The sequence below is a fragment of the Phocoena sinus genome, chromosome X (genome assembly GCF_008692025.1).
Source record: "Phocoena sinus isolate mPhoSin1 chromosome X, mPhoSin1.pri, whole genome shotgun sequence".
Taxonomy (NCBI): domain Eukaryota; kingdom Metazoa; phylum Chordata; class Mammalia; order Artiodactyla; family Phocoenidae; genus Phocoena; species Phocoena sinus.
Window position 1 is genome coordinate 44,797,889 of NC_045784.1, and position 25,331 is coordinate 44,823,219.

At 44.9% G+C, this 25,331-nt stretch overlaps 1 protein-coding gene across 7 annotated transcripts in view; it reads right to left on the minus strand.

Moving 5' to 3' along the window:
* Window positions 1-25,331, minus strand: part of SHROOM4 (shroom family member 4) — a 224,962-nt gene that overhangs the window by 38,892 nt on the left and 160,739 nt on the right. For 6 of the 7 annotated variants that reach the window (XM_032619855.1, XM_032619858.1, XM_032619857.1 and 3 more), the window contains 2 exons: window positions 7,673-7,807; window positions 2,874-5,334 (listed from right to left, as the gene is read on the minus strand). In XM_032619855.1, the coding sequence (XP_032475746.1) occupies window positions 2,874-5,334; window positions 7,673-7,807 (2,596 nt within the window). Of the gene's footprint in view, window positions 1-2,873; window positions 5,335-7,672; window positions 7,808-19,882; window positions 19,929-25,331 lie in introns of those variants that run through there. The other variant, XM_032619860.1, reaches the window with a different exon arrangement.

The following is a 25,331-nucleotide window of genomic DNA, read 5'->3' on the forward strand; positions in this document are numbered from 1 at the left end:
ATTACTATCTGGTAGTTACTGTTCTAAATGCCTTGCACATGTTACATCATTTAATCCTCTCAACCAACTTATGAAGTAGGTACTGTTATCATTTCCATTTTTTTTAGATGGGAATGCTTAGGAATTCAAACCCAGGTAGTCTGGTTTCAGCATCATGCCCTTAAACCATTATTTTATATTTCCTCTCCTTTTTTCCCGCTACATTTTATTATGAATATTTTCAAACACTTAGAAAAGTTGAACAAGTTTACAATGAACACCTATATATCCACCATTGTATAGTTTCTACAGTTAGTATTTTACTGTATTTGCCTTATCACACATCTATTCACTCCTCTATCCATCCACAAATCCATCTTAAATTCTTGATGCATTTCAAAGTACAACTTTATCCCCATACATTTGAAAACTTAAATGGAATGGACAAATTCCTTGAAAGGCAAACTACCAAAGCTCACTCAAGAAGAAATAGATAACCCAGATAACCCTATATCTATTAAAGAAATTGAATTTGTTGTCAAAAATCTTTCCACTAAGAAAACTCTAGGCCCAGATGGCTTCAATGATGAATTCTACCAAACATTCAAGGAAAAAAAAAAATACCAGTTCTATGCAAACTCTTCCGGAAAATAGGAGAGAAGAGAACAATTCCCAACTCATTTGGTGAGGCCAGTATCTTGATATGAAAACCAGACTCGGGCTTCCCTGGTGGTGCAGTGGTTGAGGGTCCGCCTGCCCATGCAGGGGACACGGGTTCATGCCCCGGTCCGGGAGGATCCCGCATGCCGTGGAGCGGCTGGTCCTGTGAGCCATGGCCACTGAGCCTGCGCGTCCGGAGCCTGTGCTCCACAATGGGAGAGGCCACAGCGGTGAGAGGCCCGCGTACCGCAAAAGAAAACCCCCCAAAAAACCCAAACAAACAGAAAAAACAGACTCAGACGTCACGAGAAAACTACAAACTAAAATCCGTGATATACATAGACAAAAATCCTTAACAAAATACTAGCAAATCAAATCTGGTAATATATAAAAAGGATAAGATGTCATGACCAAGTGGGATTTATTCTGGCAATGCTAGCCTGGTTCTTATTTCAAAAATCAATCAATGTAATTCACCATATCAACAGACTAAAAGAGAAAAACTGTATGACCATCTCAGTAGATACAGAAAAAGCACTTGAAAAAAAATTCAATATCCACTCTTGATAAAAGCTCTCCCAACAAACTAGGAATAAAAGGGAATTTCTTCAACCTGTTATAAGGCATCTACAAAAAAATCTACAGCTAACATCAAACTTAAAAGTGAAAAATTGGGAACAAAGTAACAATATCTGCTCTCATCACTTCCACTAAACACTGTATTGGAGGTCCTAGACAGTGCAGTAGGGGCCTCCTCTCCTAATAAAGCCACGCACAGTGGAAATGAAGACAAAATTACTTATATTTACGGATGACAAGAAAATCTTTTAAAATCTACCAAGAAAAGTGAGTTTGGCAAGGTTGCAGGATACAAGGAAAATATACAAAATTAAATTGCATTTCTACATAATAGTAAAGAATTTTAACTTGACCTTAAGAAAACAACAGTATCTACAATGGCAGCAAAAACATGAAATCTTAAGGATAAATATAACAAAATATGTGCAATATCTGTATGCTGAAAACTAGAAAATAAGTTGTGTAAATCAATATACTTCAAAAGCTCAAGCATACATATCATTAAAGTTTGATATTTGTTTACAGTATTTTAGGCAAAATTTACTTCCAGCGAAATGCACAAACATTAAGTGTACATCTATTAAGGTTTGGCAAATGTATACACCTGTGTAACTCAAACTCTTATCAAGATATAGATCATCACCCAACAAAGTTCCCTCATGCCCTTTCCTAGTCAATCTCTGTGCTGCCTGCCACAGGCAACCACTGTTTTGAAAATTTTTTTCCATAGAATAGCTGTTTTAGAACTTTATATAAAGGAATAGTAGAGTATGTACTCTTCTGTGTAAGGCTTCTTTACCCCTAAGTTTCATTTCTTCAAAGAATATGTATTGAGCAATTTCATACAGTAAGTCTTTCAGAAGTGTAGGCCTATGCAAAAACAGTTCAACACAGGAACTAACTTCTGGTTTGAATGCACCAGCCAAAAGGTGGCACTAGGAAAGCCATGGGAAAGGAATCTGGCGGTAAGCTGGCAACAGCATAGGGAGTCCTTCCACAGATACCCTGAGGGATGGTGGTGGCTTGTATTAGAGTTGTAGGTCATAACCAGGGTATAGCAACAGCCAATTTAGACCTGGGTCTCTGCAAACAAAGCCTGGGAGACATCTGCAAGTTTTGCAGCTCCAAATATATTTTAAAGCAGGAAATGGAAGGGAATACATGCTGTTTTGGATCAGGCACTGAGCCTGGCACTCTGTGTTACACAATCTCATTTGATCCACCCAACTAATTCATGAGGCAGCCATTACTTTCCTCCACTTTAGAGATGAGGTAATAAGACTTTATTTAGTACTGGCCATTTTATGAGGTAAAAATTCTTTTCTTTTTCCCTTTAAAAAGAATTACATAACTACAACTTTTGGTGGCTGGATGACTTGCTTAAGTTCACTCAGATACCAATTATACAGTCAGGATATAAAGCCCAGTTGTGTTCATTTTGTGAAGCAAAAGTTATTTTATTCCACCTCTAAAGATGAGGTAAGTGCAATTTTGATCACTGAATGTCTTGCCCAAGGTTAGTAAGCTACCACCTGGTGGACCCAGCACTATATAATTTTAAGATATTATAATTGTTACGTTTTCAAATGATTTACCTAGCTTTCTCCTCACAAAGAGAATAATGAAGCTCACCCATCCAAGAGCCAAGTCCTCACCTGCACTGTTGGGTTCCTGGGTTTCCAAGTGTTGCCAGGTGCCAAGCTGCTGTCCTCAAGGGTACCATGCTGGGGATTATGATAACAAGCTGAACACCGGATACACTGGTGGTGGTGGCACCGGCAGTTGTAGCAGTTTGGCATCATATTTCTCTTTCGCAAAGCAGGGCAGACTTCCCCAGAACAATAAATGCAAGGGTCATGGACTACAGCTCCCTGGACATTGCAGGAGTAAGAGCACGTCCTGCGGTAATCAAAATCACCACAGTGTAGTGGCTTACAACACATGGATTGTTCTAGACCTTTGCTTGCAAAACATTCTTTGTAAGTGGCAGTTTCTGACTGAAGGGGTGACATGGAATGATATGATTGGTCTGTGGCATGACAGGGCTGGTCTGTGGAGTGATATGATTGGTCCATGGGATGGCGCCTCAATTCCCTATAGCTGGAGCTCATTGGCTGGAAGTTTTGGTCAACAGGTTTTGGTCTCTGGGTAAAAGTCTTGCTACGAGTGGTTAAACCTGGCAAATGAGATGTAGATAAGGATTTGCTACTCTCTTCAAAGAACTTTCTTCTGTCTGCAAAGGGCAAGAGGATGGCTTCCTCCCCAGCTTGGGCAGTAGAAGCCTTCAATTCCTTGTCACCTGGGTTGGAAGAGTTTTCCACGGCTAGTGCCACATGTGGCTGCAGGTTGTGTTCTGGCGACCATCTCCAGTGACCTCCATGGACTCCACGGTGAACATTTGTTTTTTCAGAGTCTGAGGAGGATGGGTCAGATGCTTTCCACCAGGTGTTCAGGCTCAAAGAGGACTGGCCAGGTCTCTGGCTAGGGCTCATTCGTCCCTCCAAGCCCGTCCTAGATTCATGGCCCTCAGGGGCTTGGCTGAGGCACTCTGAAGACCTAGCCCTGAGTATCATGCTCTTGTTGAAGAGCTTGTCTCTGGGGCTAGGTGGTTTTTTATACGAAGATAGAAGGGATGAGTTAGAGGCAGGAAGTGGAGGACTTTCTAGGCACTTCTCGGTCTCTTCCACTGGCTCCTTGGTGTCACACAGCTGTGACAAGGGACTCTTGCCTTTCTGGAGCTGGGCCTTCCTCCTCTGAATTTCATTACGTAGATTGGTAGCAAAACGCTCGTTCTTCCGCCGGTTTTGTATTGAGCGGCCCCGGGTCCCTCCATTTCGCCTACCACCCACCCGGCCACACTCCTTGGGCTCACTGTCCCCTTCTTCAGTTGTCTCTGTGCGGCCAGCTACTTTAGTGGTTTGTTGAACAAGGGAGCCAGAGGCAGAGGACTGCTGGCTGGCCAATTCACTGTCAGCTCTGCTTGCTCTGTGTGGGTCCTGGAAACTTCTTTCTGGAGGATGTCCATCAGCCTCTCCATGTGGGGAACTGCTTGGGCTCTGATGCCCCGAACCCAGAAGTCTATCATCCACTGGCCTGGTCTTTCTCTCTTTGCTGGGCTGGTCCTGGGTTCCTCCTGCAGGGGGACATGGGCTTTTCTTGCCTGTGTGGCTACTGTGCAAAGGGGATAGAGTCCACTCCTGCCCATCCTGCCCAGCTGGAAGCTCCGTCCCCTTTCTGTCCCTAGTATCAAGGTGCACATGCTGCAAGTGGGACGCCAGTAGCTCTTCAGGGGCACTATGGCGATGTCCTGTGAGGTGTGGAGGGCTGCCAAAAGAAGAAGCCTTAGCTAGTTCTGCTGAAGCCTGGTTAAGTGGGCTGGGATCTGTGCTGGAAGCTTTGTCATATGCTTTTGGGAATCCAACAGCTTTGGCCGAGGCCTCCATCAGTAGATGCTCAGAGCCCTTCTGGCTGGATTCAGGAAGTTGGCTGAGCTCACAGTTCTGATGGCCCTCATTTGTCACTTGGTCTTGCCCGCTGAGGCAGCAGAACCTGTTAGGGTTCCTTGGGGATAGCATGGTGTCCAAGCTAGGTTTCTCCTTCTGTTGCAAGGAGTCCACAAGCTCAGAAGCCCTGCTCTGCTCTCCACTGAGGAGTTGGGCTCTGGAGGCCTGAAGACTGTCTCGCCTCACTGGAGGTTGTGGTGGACCCCTGGCAGCCTTGGCAGGCCCTGAGTGGTGGACCTCCTGTGGACGGGATGATATCTGGGAGCTAGGAGTCAAGTGGCTCCCACTGGTATGCCGGCCACCTCCTGAGGTTTCGGCCACATTAAGCTGGCCATTAGGGGCCTTAGTTGGCCCTGGGCCTTGCATGATGCAGTCCACAGAGCCTGGCTCCTCTGGCCTGAGGGAAAGGGCACAGTCAGAGGCATTTGAGCTGGCCGAGAAGGAGCTATAGGCTGAGTCACGCTGATTGGGGTATGTGCTCTGGTCAATGGGCAAGAGGTGGCCCTCATAGGTGGCTTGGCCTGGTTGCTCCAGGCTCTCCATGCTGCCAATGGAGCTGCTTTTCTCAGTGCTGCAGTGCCGGGAGAGTGGACACCACTGCACACACACGTCACTGCAAGACACAGGGCACACCAGTTAGTTACGTCACCAGATCCCTTTCCCACCTTGGCCAGCCCTGCCATGGGAGAAGCAGGACAACCCAGAGGCACCCATGTCACAAGTGAGAGAGAGATAAGGCAAAAGAGGAAGGAAGGGAAACAGGCGAACAGATGGACACTGGGGGTACTACAGAAATGTAAAATGGGAGACAAGATGATATGTGGAAGAAGGATAGGGCAAGATCCCAAAGACTAACAGTGTGAGAACTCCACTGAGGGTTGTGCTCTGTTTCTCTGCCTTCAGTGAGTCTAGAATTGCTTCTGGACTATTGCTGTCCCCAGGGAGTCAGCTATAGCTCTCTGCTAGGAGAAACAAGCACGGACTATTAGCATTTGAGAGGGGCCCTAAAGGGCTGATTTAATTTCAGCCAGCCCATTTTGTAAATCAGTGGTTCTCAAATTTGAGCATGTATCAGAATCACCCAGAGGGCTCATCAAAACACAACTGACTAGGTCTCATGTCCAGAGTTTTAGGTCTGGGTGGATCCTGAGAATTTTACTTCTGACAAGTTCCTGGGTGATGCTGGTGCTGTTGGTTCAGGGACCATATGCTTTTGAGAATCACTGGTGTCAAGCAAGCCCTGCAAAGGGAAGTGATTGTGAGGATGTGATTTTCTCAACATCGCCCAGCTCTAGTTCATGGCCCAGACAGGGCCAAAATTTAGGCGTCCCCCTGTTCTTTTCTTGGTAATAGTAATCCTCACCATTTACCGAGGACCTACAATGTGCCAGGCACTTTACAATGTCTCATTTCAAATTGAAGGGGAGAGATTATTATCTCCACTTGACAAATGAGAAAACTGAAGCTGAGAGAGGGAAAGTAAACTGACAAGCTCACACAGCAGCTAAAGAAACAGACCTGGAATTTGAACCCAGGCCTCTACGAGTCTAATGTCCTAGGTCTTCTGCTACACTGTCTGTTAAATGTAAATAATAGTAATATCTGTATCAGAGGGTTGCTTTGTGGGTGAAACCAGATAAAAGTGAAGCTCTTGTTGCAGCCTGGGCACCTAGCGAAGGTTCAATACCTGGAGCTGCTGCTCTCTTGATTGTTGTTTTCATGGCTCTTGTTATCAGCATCCTCTCTACTATGACTTTTGATACTATAGTGGTCCCTGCCCACCCAGGCCGCCCTCATCCCCCATGGCAAAGCCAAACCAGGGAGAACAAAGAAGGGACTAGGATCAGACACAATCTTGAATTTTAAGTATCATTTCCCACACACAAAGCCAAAATGAGCCAAGTCATGCCAGTAACACCCTGTGGCTAGAAACCCAGGAGGTTGCAGGCTGCCCTCAGAAAGGCCACAGTTCCAAACACCAGAGCTGAGCATTGGCGGGAGCCCACAAGATCCCCCAGGTCAGCCTTCCCTAATTCTTGCTCCCTGCCTTGCCCATTAGCCACTCCACTTACTTGACCTCTGGGCCAGGAATCCATCAATTACTCCTTGGCAAGGAGATCTGCTACCCAACCCACCACCCTTCCTGCTGAAAACAGCCACACCCCCACTCAAACAGGAGCCAAGCTCAGAATGTATTTCTGTGTGTTCTCCCAGAACAAAACTGCCTCTGCCTCATCCCTGAGCCCCTGACTTCGGATGCCAAATAAAGACACTGAGTCAGGGCAAACTCAGCCCTTAGCTTCCCTGAGCCTCCTCAACAGAAATCCCTTCTCAGAGGGAAGATCTTGTTGTAGAAGGGAAAAGGCAGCTGAGGCCAGCAGCTTTGCTGGCTCTGGGCTTGCTGAGAAAGTTCTCTGAGTCTGCTGGGCAGCTCTTTCAACCACAGACCATCCCAAGCACCCTAAATTGAGAGATCCTCATTGCAGGTGGACCCTGTTATTCAGGGAGATTCCCATTCTGAAAGCTTTGGTTCTGTGACAGAGCTGGGATGAGAGGAACAATGGATGAGGTCACCATGAGTCACTGTAGTTAGAGAAGAGGACCAGAACCCAGACCCAGGGCCACCGATATCAGAGACCAGGACGATGCAGAGGAGCCAGGGAAAGAGACTGCAAAGGAAATAAGGAGAAAAGGAGGAGAAAGTGGTGTTTTGCAAGTCGAGTGAGGTCAGTATTTCAAGGAAACATTTTTTAAAAGGAAAGGGACTGTCCCAAAGTCACAGACAGTTCTCAGTAGACGAGGACCAGAAGCCAGGCACACTGGAAACCCACCCCATTTTCCGGGATAGCATTCTGGGCTCTACAGCCTCCAACGGGGATGAGAGCAGAGGAGAGGAAGTGGCTGGGTGATCTAGCCTCTACCCTATCTTGAGGGGAGGGTTCTAGACTTACCTCGTGTTGCAGCCGGAATGCCAGGACAAGCTGAAGGCTTCAGAAGGGAAGTGCATATTGGTGGCTGCTTCAGGGCATCCCTCCAGCAGCTTGGCCACATGCCATGAATGTGGCCTACTGACGGGGGCGTTCCTCCTACAGTAAGAAAGGGACAGGAAGTCAACTTAGGGAACCAGAGCTGAAATCACTTCCCAGGCAGCTTCCGCCCCCACCCCCTCTTTCCCTTAAATGAAGTAGAACATCTTGCAAGGAGCTGATGTAGGAATCTTAGTGGCCACCCCCTCAGCTCTCAAATCTCCTTCACCCCAAGGACAATGCCTGGAGATACAGAATGTTAGCGTCACAGGGCTCTTTTGCTCATGGGTGTATCCCAAGCGTGTACAGCAGTGCCGGACGCATAGTAGATGCTCAATAAATATTTGCGGAATAAGTGAGTGCTGCTTCCCAATGAACAGTGTGCCCACCCTAAGTTTTCTCTAAGAAAAAAATCATTCTGGCCAATCTTCCCATTTTTCTCTAAGAAAGGGATAGGTAAATGACTGAGAAGTTTGAGCAAGTCAACGCCAATTAGCTGCCAATTTTTGGCTTATTCATTTGATAAGCATTTGTTGTATGTGTCCTGTGTACCATCTGTACATACCTCTGGGGATACAGAGATCAATCAAATATGGCTTAGCCCTTGAGAACTTACAGATTAGTGAGAGAGAAAGACCTAATTCAAATAAAGCATGGTAAAGACATTCAGAGAGTGAAGGATAAGATGGGCACAGAGGTGAGATCCCCAAGTTTGTAGGCAAAAGGGTGGCAAGGAGCCCCAACTCCTGCCAGGGAGAATAGAACGAGATGGTGGATGGTGTGCTAGGCTGACAGGGGAGACTGGCTGTTCAGCAGGACAGGGGTGAATAAAGGGAAATGGGTCTGAGGCCAAGGCTCTGGATACAACCACAGCATCTGTCTGGTGCTGGAGGCTGCAGCCACAACTCTTGCACTGACTGGCTTCTACAGGACCCATCCCTGTGCTCTGGTATATTTCACATGAATAGATGCCACTCTTGCAAGTGGGGAAGAATGGGATGGGGAAGAGCATGTATGGGGCATGGGTAGTACCAGAAGATAAAGAGATGATTGGTATGAGCGAGAATGAGGGGAGGGGGGAGAATAAGAGAGACGGGAAAGGGAGGAGGGAAGGGGGAAGGAGAGAGAGAGAGAGAGGGAGGGAAAGGAGGGGAGGGGAGAGGAGAGGAGGGGAGGGGAGAGGAAACAAGGAAAGAAAGATAGATGTCAGAAGGACCAGACAGATGACAGAGATAAGAGGGAGAGATGGTACAGAGAAAAATAAATGACAGAAAGGAAAAAAGTCTGAGAAAGACTATAAGGAACTACACAGAGAGAAATGGGTGATAGAGAACAAAATAATGACAGAGTAAGAGAAACATGATAAATAAAGGAGATGGTGGAGAGATAAATAGATGATAGCTTATTTACTAATTTATTCATTCATTTACCGTGGCAGATTCCATACTAGACACACTGAGGGAGCAGAGTTGACTAAGATAAGGACCCATGTTTTCAACACTCTTGTTATAGAGGGGGATAAATCAGCTCTCTACCTCCCAGGAGCAGTAGTAGACAGACTCAAGCTGATTCCATCGTAGCTGGGAATGCCCCTCACCCCAGCGGAAACACAGAATATCCCAGCTGTGCTGAGCTCTAGAGGGCTAAGGCCTAAAAAGGTAGTCCTGAGGAGAATGACCTTGCTGAGGAAAACATGGGTTGAGCGGTAACAGGCCAGACACAGAGAAGGAGGTGTAAGAGGAAGGGCAGGGGAAGCTGCCTACCAAAGGGCAGGAACCAGAGCCACAGGTCAGTAGCAGTGGCTAAAACTTATGGGAAGGAAAGGAGGTGAGGCTCCCACATTTAACCACACTGTTCTATTATGGATTCAGAGTGCCCAGCAGGGAGGCTCAAGGCACTAGAAGACCTTGTGGGGAGGCACTTGCTCCAGAGTTTCACACACAAAACCATGATGCTAGAAATCTCTCCAGTGGCTGTTACCCAGAAGTCATCCATTAACAACGATTTGTAAAGCATCTCACAGAAGTACTATGTACTAGTATGTGCTAGGTACCGTGTGTATCTACCATGTACAACATTTCTAGGCACGAGGATACAGTGGAGAGCACGGCACCTCTCTTATTTTGGGCCCTTCTTCCACATCCAGCATTCCTGAAGTTGAGTGTACCAACCATCCATGTACCAACCATCCAGTCTCTAACTAAATTCTACTGAGCCTTCTTTTACAGTATCTCTTTGGCTTTTCCTCTTTCTATCTCTCCCCCAGCTCCCCACCACTATTTTCATTGAGGCTATTCCACATAATCATTTTGTTCCTCCAAAGAGCACGCCACCCACAGTTCCTGTTCTAGCCTTTAACACTTTATGTCCAAAATGCTGTGTTGGAGACTGTGGGGAGATAGCGGAAGAGTAAGATGCGGAGATCAACTTCCTCCCCACAGAGACACCAGAAATACATCTACATGTGGAACAGCTCCTACAGAACACCTACTGAATGCTGGCAGAAGACCTCAGACCTCCCAAAAGGCAAGAAACTCCCCATGTACCTGGGTAGGGCAAAAGATAAAACAGAGACAAAAGAATAGGGACGGGACCTGCACCAGTGGGAGGGAGCTGTGAAGGAGGAAAAGTTTTCCACACACGGAAGCCCCTTCATGGGTGGAGGCTGTGGGTGGCGGAGGGGGGAAGCTTCGGAGCCGCGGAGGAGAGCATAGCAACAGGGATGCGGAGAGCAAAGCGGAGAGATTCCCGCACAGATCAGAGCTGACCAGCACTCATCAGCCCCAGAGGCTTGTCTGCTCACCCGCCGGGGCGGGCGGGGGCTGGGAGCTGAGGCTCGGCTTTGGTAGGATCCCAGGGAGAGGACTGGGGTTGGCGGCTTGAACATAGCCTGAAGGGGTTAGTGCACCACGGCTAGCCGGGAGGGAGTCCCGGGAAAAGTCTGCACCTGCTGAAGAGGCAAGAGACTTTTTCTTCCCTCTTTGTTTCCTGGTGCGTGAGGAGAGGGGATTAAGAGCGCTGCTTAAAGGAACTCAGGAGACGGGCGGGAGCCGCGGCTAACAGTGCGGACCCCAGAGACGGGCATGAGACGCTAAGGCTGCTGCTGCCGCCACCAAGAAGCCTGTGTGTGAGCACAGGTCACTATCCACACCTCCCTTCTGGGGAGCCTGTGCAGCCCGCCACTGCCAGGGTCCCGGGATCCAGGGACAACTTCCCCGGGAGAACAAACAGCGCACCTCAGTCTGGTGTAACGGCCCGCCGGCCTCTGCCGCCGCACACAGCGCGCCTCAGGCTGGTGTAATGGCCCGCCGGCCTCTGCTGCCGCGCACAGCGCGTGCCTCAGGCTCGTGTAACGGCCTGCCAGCCACTTCCGCCGCCGCAGGCTCGCCCCGCCCCCGTGCCCCGCCCTCCCCGAGGCCTGAGGGAGCCAGAGTCCTGGAAGCAGTTGCTCCTTTAACCCCTTCCTGTCTGAGGGAAGAACAGACGCCCTCTGGCGACCTACACGAAGAGGCGGGGCCAAATCCAAAGCTGAGCCCCAGGAGCTGGGCAAACAAAGAAGAGAAAGGGAATCTCTCCCAGCAGCCTCAGAAGCAGTGGATTAAAGCTCCACAATCAACTTGATGTACTGTGCATCTGTGGAATATCTGAAGAGACAACAAATCATCCCAAATTGAGGAGGTGGACTTTGAGAGCAAGATTTACTATTTTTTTCCCCTTTTCCCCTTTTTGTGAGTGTGTATGTGTATGCTTCTGTGTGAGATTTTGTCTGTATAGCTTTGCCGTCACCATTTGTCCTAGGGTTGTATCTTTTTTTTTCTTTAAAAAATTTTTTTCTTAATAATTATTTTTTATTTTAATTATTTTATTTTATCTTAATTTTATCCTTTCTTCTTTCTTTTCTTTCGTTCTTCCTTCCTTCCCTCCTTCCTTCCATCCCTCCGTCCTCCCTTCCTTTCTTTCCTTCTTTCCCCGTCCTTCCTTCCTTCCTTCCTTCCTTCCTTCCTTCCTTCCTTTCTTTCTTTCTTTCTTTCTTTCTTTCTTTCCTTCTTTCTTTCTTTCTTTCTTCTTTTTCTCCCTTTTATTCTGAGACGTGTGGATGAAAGGCTCTTGGTGTTGCAGCCAAGAGTCAGTGTTGTGCCTCTCAGGTGGGAGAGCCAACTTCAGGACACAGGTCCACAAGAGACCTCCCAGCTCCACATAATATCAATGGCGAAAATCTCCCAGAGATCTCCATCTCAACACCAGCACCCAGCTTCACTCAACGACCAGCAAGCTACAGTGCTGGACACCATATGCCATACAACTAGCAAGACAGGAACACAACCCCACCCATTAGCAGAGAGGCTGCCTAAAATCATAATAAGTCCACAGACACCCCAAAACACCCCAAGAGACGTGGACTTGCCCACCAGAAAGACAAGATCCAGCCCCATCCACCAGAAAACAGGCACTAGTCCCCTCCACCAGGAAGCCTACACAACCCACTGAAACAACTTTAGCCACTGGAGACAGACACCAAAAACAACGGGAACTACGAACCTGCAGCCTGCAAAAAACGAGACCCCAAACACAGTAAGATAAGCAAAATGAGAAGACAGAAAAACACACAGCAGATGAAGGAGCAAGATAAAAACCCACCAGACCTAACAAATGAAGAGGAAATAGGCAGTCTACCTGAAAAAGAATTCAGAATAATGATAGTAAAGATGATCCAAAATCTTGGAAATCGAATAAATAAAAGAAACATTTAACAAGGACCTAGAAGAACTAAAGAGGAAACAAGCAACGATGAACAACACAATAAATGAAATGAAAAATACTCTAGATAGGATCAATAGCAGAATAACTGAGGCAGAAGAACGGATAAGTGACCTGGAAGACAAAATAGTGGAAATAACTACTGCAGAGCAGAATAAAGAAAAAAGAATGAAAAGAACTGAGGACTGTCTCAGAGACCTCTGGGACAACATTAACTGCACCAACATTTGAACTATAGGGGTTCCAGAAGAAGAAGAGAAAAAGAAAGGGACTGAGAAAATATTTGAAGAGATTATAGATGAAAACTTCCCTAATATGGGAAAGGAAATAGTAAATCAAGCCCAGGAAGCACAGAGAGTCCCATACAGGATAAAACCAAGGAGAAACATGGCAAGACACATAGTAATCAAACTGTCAAAAATTAAATACAAAGAAAACATTTTAAAAGCAGCAAGGGAAAAACAACAAATAACACACAAGGGAATCCACATAAGGCTAACACCTGATCTTTCAGCAGAAACTCTGTAAGCCAGAAGGGACTGGCAGGACATATTTAAAGTGATGAAGGAGAACAACCTACAACCAAGATTACTCTACCCAGTAAGGATCTCATTCAGATTTGATGGAGAAATTAAAACATTTACAGACAAGCAAAAGCTGAGAGAGTTCAGCACCACCAAACCAGCTTTACAACAAATGCTAAAGGACCTTCTCTAGGCAAGAAACACAAGAAAAGGAAAAGACGTACAATAACAAACCCAAAACAATTAAGAAAATGGGAATAGGAACATACATATCGATAATTACCTTAAATGTAACTGGATTAAATGCTCCCACCAAAAGACACAGACTGGCTGAATAGGTACAAAAACAAGACTCATATATATGCTGTCTACAAGAGACCCATTTCAGACCTAGATACATATACAGACTGAAAGTGAAGTGATGGAAAAAGATATTCCATGCAAATGGAAACCAAAAGAAAACTGGAGTAGCAATTCTCATATCAGACAAAATAGACTTTAAAATAAAGACTTTTAGAAGAGGCAAAGAAGGACACTACATAACGATCAAGGGATCGATCCAAGAAGAAGATATAACAATTGTAAATATTTATGAATCCAACATAGGAGCACCTCAATACATAAGGCAAATACTAATAGCCATAAAAGGGGATATCAACAGTAACATATTCATAGTAGGGGACTTTGACACCCCACTTTCACCAATGGACAGATCATCCAAAATGAAAAAAAGTAAGGAAACAGAAGCTTTAAATGATATATTAAACAAGATGGATTTAATTGATAATATAGGATATTCCATCCAGAAACAACAGAATGCACATTTTTCTGAACTGCTCATTGAACATTCTCCAGGATAGATCATATCTTGGGTCACAAATCAAGCCTTGGTAAATTTAAGAAAATTGAAATTGTATCAAGTATCTTTTCCAACCACAAGGCTATGAGACTAGATATCAATTACAGGAAAAGGTCTGTAACAAATAAAAACACATGGAGGCTAAACAATACACTACTTAATAACGAAGTGATCACTGAAGAAATCAAAGAAGAAATCAAAAAATACCTAGAAACACATAACAATGGAGACACGACAACCTAAAACCTATGGGATGCAGCAATAGCAGTTCTAAGAGGGAAGTTTATAGCAATACAATCCTACCTTAAGAAACAGGAAACATCTCGAATAAACAACATAACCTTGCACCTAAAGCAATTAGAGAAAGAAGAACAAATAAAACCCAAAGTTAGCACTAGGAAAGAAATCATAAAGATCAGATCAGAAATATATGAAAAAGAAATGAAGGAAATGATAGCAAAGATCAATAAAACTAAAAGCTGGTTCTTTGAGAAGGTAAACAAAATTGATAAACCATTAGCCAGACTCATCAAAAAAAAAAAAGGGAGAAGACTCAAGTCAATAGAATTAGAAATGGAAGAGGAGAAGTAACAACTGACACTGCAGAAATACAAAGGATCAGGAGAGATTACTACAAGCAACTCTATGCCAATAAAATGGACAATGTGGAAGAAATGGGCAAATTCTGAAAAAAGCACAACCTGCCAAGACTGAATCAGGAAGAAATAGAAAACATGAACAGACCAATCACAAGCACTGAAATTGAAACTGTGATTAAAAATCTTCCAACAGGGCTTCCCTGGTGGTGCAGTGGTTGAGAGTCCGCCTGCTGATGCAGGGGACGTGGGTTCGTGCCCCGGTCCGGGAAGATCCTACATGCTGTGGAGCAGCTGGGCCCGTGAGCCATGGCCACTGAGCCTGCGTGTTCGGAGCCTGTGCTCCGCGACAGGAGAGGCCATAACAGTGAGAGGCCGGCGTAACACACACACACACACACACAAAAATCTTCCAACAAACAAAAGCCCAGGACCAGATGGCTTCACAGGTGAATTCTATCAAATATTTAGAGAAGAGCTAACACCTATCCTTCTCAAACTCTTCCAAAATATAGCAGAGAGAGGAACACTACCAAACTCATTCTATGAGGCCATGATCACCGTGATACCAAAACCAGAAAAAGATGTCACATAAAAGAAAACTACAAGCCAATTTCACTGATGAACATAGATGCAAAAATCCTTAACAAAATACTAGCAAACAGAAACCAGCAGCACATTAAAAGGATCCTACACCATGATCAAGTGGGATTTATTCCAGGAATGCAAGGATTCTTCAATATACACAAATCAATCAACGTGATACACCATATTAACAAATTGAAGGAGAAAAACCATATGATCATCTCAATAGATGCAGAGAAAGCTTTCGACAAAATTCAACACCCATTTATGATAAAAACCCTGCAGAGAGTAGGCATAGAGGGAAGTTTCCTCAACATAATTAAGGCCATATATGACAAACCGACAGCCAACATCGTCCCAAATGGTGAAAAACTGAAAGCATTTTCACTAAGGTCAGGAACAAGGCAAGGTTGCCCACTCTCTCCACTCTTATTCAACATAGTTTTGGAAGTTTTAGCCACAGCAATCAGAGAAGAAAAGGAAACAAAAGGAATCCAAATTGGAAAAGAAGAAGTAAAGCTGTCACTGTTTGCAAATGACATGATACTATACATAGAGAATCCTAAAGATGCTACCAGAAAACTACTACAGCTAATCAATGAATTTGGTAAAGTAGCAGGATACAAAATTAATGCACAGAAATCTCTGGCATTCCTATACACTAATGATGAAAAATCTGAAAGTGAGATCAAGAAAACACTCCCATTTACCATTGCTACAGAAAGAATAAAATATCTAGGAATAAACCTACCTAAGGAGACAAAAGACCTGTATGCAGAAAATTATAAGACACTGATGAAAAAATTAAAGATGATACAAATAGATGGAGAGATATACCATGTTCGTGGATTGCAAGAATCAACACTGTGAAAATGACTGTACTATCCAAAGCAATCTACAGATTCAGTACAATCCCTATCAAACTACCACTGGCATTTTTCACAGAACTAGGACAAAAAATTTCACAATTTGTATGGAAACACAAAAGACCCCGAATAGCCAAAGCAATCTTGAGAACGAAAAACGGAGCTGGACGAATCAGGCTCCCTGACTTCGGACTATACTACAAAGCTACAGTAATCAAGACAGTATGGTACTGGCACAAAAACAGAAATATAGATCAATGGAACAGGATAGAAAGCCCAGAGATAAACCCATGGACATATGGTCACCTTATCTTTGATAAAGGAGGCAGGAATGTACAGTGGAGATAGGACAGCCTCTTCAATAAGTGGTGCTGGGAAAACAGGACAGGTACGTGTAAAAGTATGAGATTAGATCACTCCCTAACACCATACGCAAAAATAAGCTCATAATGGATTAAATACCTAAATGTAAGGCCAGAATCTATCAACCTCTAAGAGGAAAACATAGGCAGAACACTCTATGACATAAATCACAGCACGATCCTTTTTGACCCACCTCCTAGAGAAATGGAAATAAAAACAAAAATAAACAAATGGGACCTAATGAAACTTCAAAGCTTTTGCACAGCAAAGGAAACCATAAACAAGACCAAAAGACAGCCCTCAGAATGGGAGAAAATATTTGCGAATGAAGCAGCTGACAAAGGATTAATCTCCAAAATTTACAAGCAGCCCATTCAGCTCAATAACAGTAAAACAACAACCCAACCCCAAAATGGGCAGAAGCCCTAAAAAGACATTTCTCCAAAGAAGATATACAGACTGCCAACAAACACATGAAAGAATGCTCAACATCATTAATCATTAGAGAAATGCAAATCAAAGCTACAATGAGATATCATCTCACACCAGTCAGAATGGCCATCATAATAAAATCTAGAAAGAATAAATGCTGGAGAGGGTGTGGAGAAAAGGGAACACTCTTGCACTGCTGGTGGGAATGTGAATTGGTACAGCCACTATGGAGAACAGTATGGAGGTTCCTTAAAAAACTACAAATAGAACTACCAAATGACCCAGCAATCCCACTACTGGGCATATACCCTGAGAAAACCATAATTCATAAAGAGTCATGTACCAAAATGTTCATTGCAGCTCTATTAGCCAGGAGATGGAAACAACCTAATTGTCCATCATCGGATGAATGGATAAAGAAGATGTGGCACATATATACAATGGAATATTACTCAGCCATAAAAAGAAATGAAAGTGAGCTATTTGTAATGAGGTGGATGGACCTAGAGTCTGTCATACAGAGTGAAGGCAGAAAGAGAAAGACAAATACCGTATGCTAACACATATACATGGAATTTAAGAAAAAAAAACAATGTCATGAAGAACCTAGGGGTAAGACATGAATAAAGACACAGACCTACTAGATAATGGACTTGAGGATATGGGGAGGGGGAAGGGTAAGCTGTGACAAAGCGAGAGAGTGGCATGGACATATATACACTACCAAACGTAAAATAGATAGCTAGTGGGAAGCAGCCGCATAGCACAGGGAGATCAGCTCGGTGCTTTTTGACCACCTAGAGGGGTGGGACAGGGAGGGTGGGAGGGAGGGAGACGTAAGAGGGAAGAGAGATGGGAACATATGTAGATGTATAACTGATTCACTTTGTTATAAAGCAGAAACTAGCACACCATTGTAAAGCAATTATGCTCCAATAAAAATGTAAAGAAAAAAATAAAGAGCAAAGGTCCAAAAAAACAAAAAAAAAACAAAAACAAAACCCAAAATGCTGTGTTATTCTGCCAGCCAGTGTCACCTTGTTCCACCTCCAGTCACTGCTTTTAGATCATATCATGTCAGACAACAACTGGATTGTGGCACTTTCCTATTCAAGAAACTTCACTAGCTCCCTATTTCTTAACCTTTCCTGCAGCGACTGTAAACTGGATCAGACTTTCAAAGCCCTTTATAAGCTGCCTTTACCCACCCAGCCCAACCTCTCATGTCTCTGTTCCGATCATACCCTGCAACCAGCTTTGTGCCTCTGCTTTTGGTTTTCTAGTAGAATCTAGCACAGGCTCTGGAATTGGACCTTGGTTGGAATCCACCACTTAAAAGCTCTGTTGCTTTAGACAGGTGCTTTCACTTCTCAGAGCTCTAGCTTCCATGACTGTAAAGTGGGGATAACAGTACCTAGTTAATGGAGTTGTAAAAAAATCAAATGAGACCATGAATGTCAACTGCCTAGAATGGGGTTTCAGTTGCTACTGTGAATGTTCCCTCTGCCTGGAATGCCCTCTCTCATTTTGTTACTCTAAATCCCACCTGTTATTCAAGGTACTGCTTGAGTAATGTCTACTCCAGGGAGCTTGTCCTTAGTAATCTAGTCCCCACAATTTAGCCCATCATAATATAATGTTTGATATTGCTCACCATCATTTCATGTACGTTAGTCTCATCCTACCAACTATACCAAGCCAGCAGGCAACGAGGCAAGAACAAGTGAGACAGATCTACTAGGTTCATAGCCTAACTACCATTTTGGATGTGTGATTCTGTGTAAGTCACTTAACCTATCTGAGCTTTAGTCAGTTTTCTTATCCAAAAAAACCAAACCAAACCAAAACAATAATCCTTACCTGGCTAGGTTATTGTGGGGATGAGAGAGAATATTCTCAAAGCATCTGGGACACATACTGATGCATAACAAGTGGTCAATATGTAGTAGGTGCTATAGTAAGGGTTGTCAGCTCAGACTTTTCCTTCTCGATGGTTTAAGAGTACTTCCATCCAGATTTGTCCATCCACTGTCAAGGTTCCACTAGCATCACTCCCTTGCCACACTTTGAAAGATAGCTTACAAAGGCTCCTACTCTCTCTAGGGTTTCTCCAGGAGTGGGAAACAACCCTAAAGGAGACAGAAGTAAGGCAGTGGGGGCTTTGGGACCACTGGGAGAAAAGCACAAGCTGCAGGGAGGAAAATCCCAGTGGAGGAACTGTAGCCAGAGCTGGAGCCTTCTAGCCCTAGATTAGGAAAGGAGAGGAAACTATCTATAGGGTCTAATACTTGGCCTATTATTCTTCCTGAAGAGGCCTAGACTTGGAGTCAGTCCACACTCACATTCCAATCCTAGCAGTGTGACCTGGGGCAAGTCACTTCTCTGTTGTAGATTCTTTATCTGTAAAATGGAGACGATCACCATCCCTTACTCATGAGTTAACGTCTGGATTAAATGCAGTCCCATGTGTGAAATCACTCAGCATAGTGTCTGACGTACTATTAACTTAAAAAAACATAACACTATTAACTTAAAAAAAAAAACAACAGGGACCACTTATTGGATACTTAAGATGTATCTGGCACTGCACACTTTGCATGCATTAGCTGATTCAATCCTCACTCCAGCCTTATCAGTAAGCGCTATTATTATGACCCCTTTACAGAGGCAGAAACAGAGACACAGAGAGCTGAACTGCTTTGCCAAGAACACACAGCTAGTAACCAGCAGTTGAGAATGAGGCTCAGGTCCTCCAACCCTTTTTAGAATACCACATGACCCTGCCTCCCCTCTATCTCAAAAAGCTTATACACCTAAGGCTTCTCCTAGCCATTCCTTCAAGAAGCAGTCAGAAAAGGGAAGTCTCAGTAGTCCTAAAGTTGAAACCATCCCCTCCTTAGGCAGTGGGGAAAGAGGATGAGGAGAAATAAGCACAGAGGTAAGAAAATGCCAGCCACCAACCATGTAGCTCCAGGCCTAGCTGTGGAGGCAGCAACCCCTTTCTCTTAAGGCACTATCATTAAACACACACCCTATCATTCATTACCCCCAAATTCCTTTCTTAGGAAGCAAAATGGGATATTGAAGAAAGAAAGCCAAAGGGGGAAGAGGGAGCAGCAGCCATGATGGCCATGGCTACCAGTAGTACCTACCATAGAAGTTGCCCAGGATGGGGAGATGGCTTAGGAGAGAGCTGGTTATCCAGCCAGCTCAGATGCTCCTCAATAACCCCTCCAGCCAGCCCCCTGGGCTTCTTTCTGCAGGCTGGATCCTCCTTTAGCAGAAACCCATCTGCCTTCCTTTAAGTCCTCTTGACAAGAGGGGCCATCAGCCCAAGCCCCTGAGTGTGATTCAAGGGGCTCAAGCACAGCCAGGTCCCAGTTCCAAGAACAGAAAGGAGTAGCACTGAAGGCAAGGTATGGCCATCAGCCTGGTTGGGCCTAGAGGAGGCCACAGCCTTAGGGAATGAAAGCCAGTGTCAAGAGCTGGATAGGAGTGAAGACGCTGCTCCAGAAACCAGCCAGCACCCTGGTGGCAAAGGGAAGGATGAAAGGCAGTTCCAGCAGCATAAACAGCCCCCCTGTTCCCTACTCCAGCCTCCTCTGAGCCCTGGCCCGCCCTCTTCCACAGCTCAGAGGCCAATAAGGAAGCTGGGCCCCCAGCCACTGCTAGAACTCAGGAAAGGAGCAAGGAAATGATGTTTGGGAAAGATAAAGCGGGTGTCTAAAAAGAATTTTTAAAAATACACGTAAGTGAGGGAGAAAAATACCCCAGACACATACACTTAAAAGAATTCCTGTGCTTCCTGGACTGGGTTGACCCCACCCAGCCATCTCCGCAGGTCCTCTGGGCCCCAGAAAAGGAAAGCCCAGATCAGCCAGGCCCAGCAGCCTCCACGTCCAGAAAAGCAAGTAGCACTACAGCTGATTTTACATAGATAGGGGCAAGTAACCTAGAGATCTCCCAAGATGAATGTCCTGCTGAGATAGAAAGATTCACAAACCATTCTGGGCTGTATTTTCAGGGTCTGCACGTCCTACAGGCACCTGAGCAGACCCAAAGGAAACTGCATTTCACACCAGAGACTCCAACTCCAGAATAGTGCTGCTTGGAGTAAGCATCCCTGCCTCTGCCATGATTTTGCTCTGACCTCTGGCAATTTACTCCCCCTCTATGGGCTTCTGTTTCCTCTCTGCAAAATAAAACATTAAAGTCCATTGTCACAAACAACCCGTCCAACTATGGCATGCTCTGATGTAATAGTCCCAGGCCCCAGCCTGGGGGTCCACATGATGTCCTCAATGACCTATGCAACAGCCAGAACCCAGAGCAGCCCCACAGGAGTATGTTGCACACACTAAGCCCAAGCTCAGGCATCAGAATTTGATTTCTGTTAGGGATTTAGAGTTAGGGTTTTCCCTTCATAATATTCCTGGATCCCCACTCCAGTTTCTCTTGGCCTCTGGTCCCAATTCCAGCCATTTCTGGCCCCTGAGAGGGTTTATGTGAGCTTCCTCAGGACAAGAATGATGCCAGGGACTTCACTTTCTAGGAAAATCATGCCGGGAGGCACCTTCCCCTCTCTTCCCTCTGTACCTCCTAGGGAGGTTTGGGTGGACTTTTGTCTGTTCCACAAAACGCAGGTGCCAAAGCCATCCTTTGGTAGTTAGAAGTACTGTAAGGGGGAAGTTTGGGGATTTTATGTGCATGTGGATCTGGCTTGGAGTCTCAGCTTTCCCACCCATTAGTTGTTTGGCCTTGGGCGTGTCACAGAGCCTCAATTTCCTCATCTGTAGTGCATGCCTGGCACGTGATAGGCATTCAATAAATGATATCCGCTATTAATATTATCCTCTACCCCAAATAATAATGGGAAGGGTATTGTTAGTGGCTAGAAAAAGAATGTCTTCAAGCCAGATGAAGAGGAGAGCAAAAGGACTACTTAAGAGAATGTTCAAATGCCAAGCCTAGTTCTCTAGAGTAGCACTCCTTAAACTTCAGTGGCCAGACTAATCACCTGTCCATCTTGAATCAGATTCTGATTCAGTAGCTCTAGACTGGGCTCCAGATTCTGACTTTCTGACAAGCTCTAGAGTGATGGTGATGCTGCCAGTGTGATTACCACATTCTGACGATACACTAGGGAATATAATACCTTTAGTGTTAGCAGTACACTAGGGAATAACCCCTGGTCTGAAACAGCATCAGAATAAACAGTCCTTTCTAATGTCATTATTCAGGCCTGGGTACCCAGCCTTCCCTAATCTGGTCACCAAGTGCCTTCCTCTCTCCACTCAGTAACCCAGTCCATAAAAATGCTTCCCTGACCCCCCATTTCCTAACAAAGTAAAGAATAACAAATTTGATAGCAGTCTGGCCCTGTCAGTGGCCAGGTGGGCTGAGGAAGTTTTGATTAAAGGTGCAAGCACATTCTTGGGACTGGCTCAGGCAGGGAGGCAGGGTGGAGCATGGCAGTTGGGTAGTCACCAGAGGAGGTGATATGATGGGCAGATGGGCACAGATAGCATATACTGAAGAAATCCTTGGGCAGAAGATGATTAGAGAGGAATGTGAGCAGTTTGGCCAGTTTGGGATTTAGAAAGGAGGCTGGGAGATGGGGTGGAGGTAAAAGAAGTACCCTCTCACTTAGCAGAGCTAAGTTCCAGACAACATGAGCAAGTATCACCTCCTATGTTCAGGGGAAGGAAAAGATGACTGCTTCTTTTCCAAGCACTCAGAGGATAAGAACTTGGCATGGGTGCAAAGAGGGTGAGCACATGCAGGCAGAAGTGGCAGATCTGTCAGAAGCTGGCTCCCAGAACAGGCCTCATAAAGGCTGTTGTGAGAGGTGAGGGGAGGGAGGTGGACCAATTCTAGAAGGAGTCAACCACTGGCTGCTGTAGTGGGGTGTCACCCCAATACCTTCTGACAGCACTACCAGTCTCTGAGCCTGGCTCCCAGCAGACCCCTCAATAACTACTTGGAGGGAGGAGGGTAGAGGGCAAGCAGAAAGAGAACCGTGGCTCTGATCCAACCCAGGGCAAGAAGAAAAATATGGCCCCTGTTGCTTGGGGTTATGCTTAGCCTGAGGTCTGGCCCATAACCTACTGCAGGCTCTTTCATTTTTTGAAAGTGTTTAGATAAGGAGAAGCACAAAAGAGTGTCCTTGATTAGCTCCGTTTACTTTCTGTGGCTCTTCCAGCCTCCCCCACCCCAAAACCGCGCATTCCACCTGCCCCACATGAAGGAATCCATGCTCATTCTGGCCCACTCAGCAGGAAGGGAAGCCCGCACACAGCTGGTGGACAGAACAATGCATGGCTTGTTTATCTGACAGAAGGAGGCAAAAGTCGCTTGATCACTGTAGAGGGATATAGAGCCCTGAAGGCCTCCTCATACCCTCACACTGTTACCTGGGGGACCCTGAAACCTGGTGATCTGGAGACCTTCCTTATACAGACCCAACCAAGGGAGAACATGTATGTGTATGTAAATGTGTGAATGTATATGTCTGTATACACGTATGGGTATGTATGTGTGTATCTGTGTGTATATCTATGTGTATGTGGGTGTATATATGTATGTATAATTTAAAAGAGAAGTTTTAGGACAAGGCCTTTCTTGTCAGTTGGGGAGCTATAATTTGGGTCATCTGAGATACAGGTACTTTACATAGAAGGGACTACCTCCCCTCACCTCTCGGAATAGCCAGGTCAAGTACTTTCATGTAAACCTGCTGGATCCCCCTCTCCAGCCTCCACCTCAGGATCCATTCATGGTTTAAAGAAAACCCAGGGTAGTGAATAAGAAAGGAAAGGGATGTTGGGGTGGGAGTAAAGACTCCCTGAAATGCTGTGCTGCATGTCAAGGGGTGTCTTGTGGCTTTCCAAGTAAAGAGCAATACCCTCATCTGGTTAGGGCCTTTACACTTGAACTTTTGCTTTCATTTCTCCACTTTTTCACATTGAAATCTTTAAAACACAGGGACACCTCTTTTTCCAAAGAAGGTTGGCATGAAGCAACCATATGAATGATGTGGGAGAGCTCTGCAAATATTAGGGGCTAGAAAAATGCTTAGTAGTTTAGAAACACAGTACTTGGAATTCTCTTTCATAGTGGGCTGTGAAGCATACTCTTTCTATGTATATCTGATAACAAATACCCATCATAGACTATTTCTTGTTAATGATCCCAAAGGCAAGGAGGTGGATGGTGCATATTTCACAGCTTCTAGAAGCAAGGGGAGCAAGTCAAGAATCTGAATAACAAAGAGGGCTTTTCTCTCTTCCCTTATATACAAAAGCTAAGGGTGCAACACCAGAGGCCTGAGGGAGACTTCAGAGAGAAGTCATTTTCATAGAGAAAATGACAATAGGTTCACAGAACCCCATCTGTTGAGTCAGCTTCTGCTGTGATGACCAATTTCCTAAATCAACACCCAGGGTGATAAAGAAGGTGGAGGATGTTTGTCCTCCAGCTCCAATTTCTATCAGTAATATTTGTAGCATCCCTTGGGAAGAAGGTTACAGGAATAATATAAGATTTCCTTTCTTTTCCCTTTCAGCCAAATACCTCCTTCAGCTCAAACTCAGTATTGGAGTACCAATTTTCAGCAAAATGATGGACTCCACAAAAGTTTTGCCTAAAGTCAAGTCTCAAAACCTTTAGAATTGCTTCTGGCCACTCCCCGAGTCATCTCCACTACTAAAGGCATGAAGCCCAAAGACAACGTCCAATAACAGTGAGGACCTAAATAGAACCAAGAGAACCTACTCACTCTGCTTTGAGCGAACATGACAATGAGGAATGGCTGATGCTCAGCAGAGCTGGAGCACAGTGAGCAAGGTAGACAGTACAGGGACATGAGGTTGGGGAAGTGCCAAGGCCAGATCATGGAGTTTTCAAAGGCCAAGATAGGAAGTTTGTGTTTTATTCTCAGTGTAGTGGGAAGTAAGTTACTGGAGGTTGTTAAACAGAGGACTACCATGATCTAAGTTTTACAAAAATCTCACTTGGCTGATAGATTTAGGCAGGACAAGAGAAGAAGCCAGGGAGCCAGTTTAAAAAGGCTCTTATAGGTAAGAGATAATGGTGATTTGTTCTAGGGAGGAAGCAGTAGGGGTAGAGAAAAGAGGTTTGATTAGAGGTATCTTGAAGAGGTAGAGCTTACAGTATTTGTTGATGGATTGGCTGTGGATAGTGAGGGAAAAAGAAGAATAAGCCATGACATTTGGGTTGTCTGGCATCTGTACCTTAGCACAGAATTCATTCCCGAAACTGAGTCATTAGTAGTTCTTAAAAAAAAAAGTTGGCAGTCTTTAACATTCTTTTATTCAAGCATTTATGGAGCTCCTATCTACATTTAACGTGCTTGGAGAGGTACTATGGAACATGCCAAAATGAAGAAGATATAATTCCTGTGCTCAAGAAATTTATAGTGTGGTAGGGGGTGAATAAAAATAGCTAAGTAACTAAACAGGGCAGAATATCGTGTCATAAAGGAAATGCTAACAAAATGAGAGTTTAAAAAAAGAGAACAACAAGGATTTACTGTACAGGGAACTATATTCAATATCTTGTATAACCTATAATGGAAAAGAA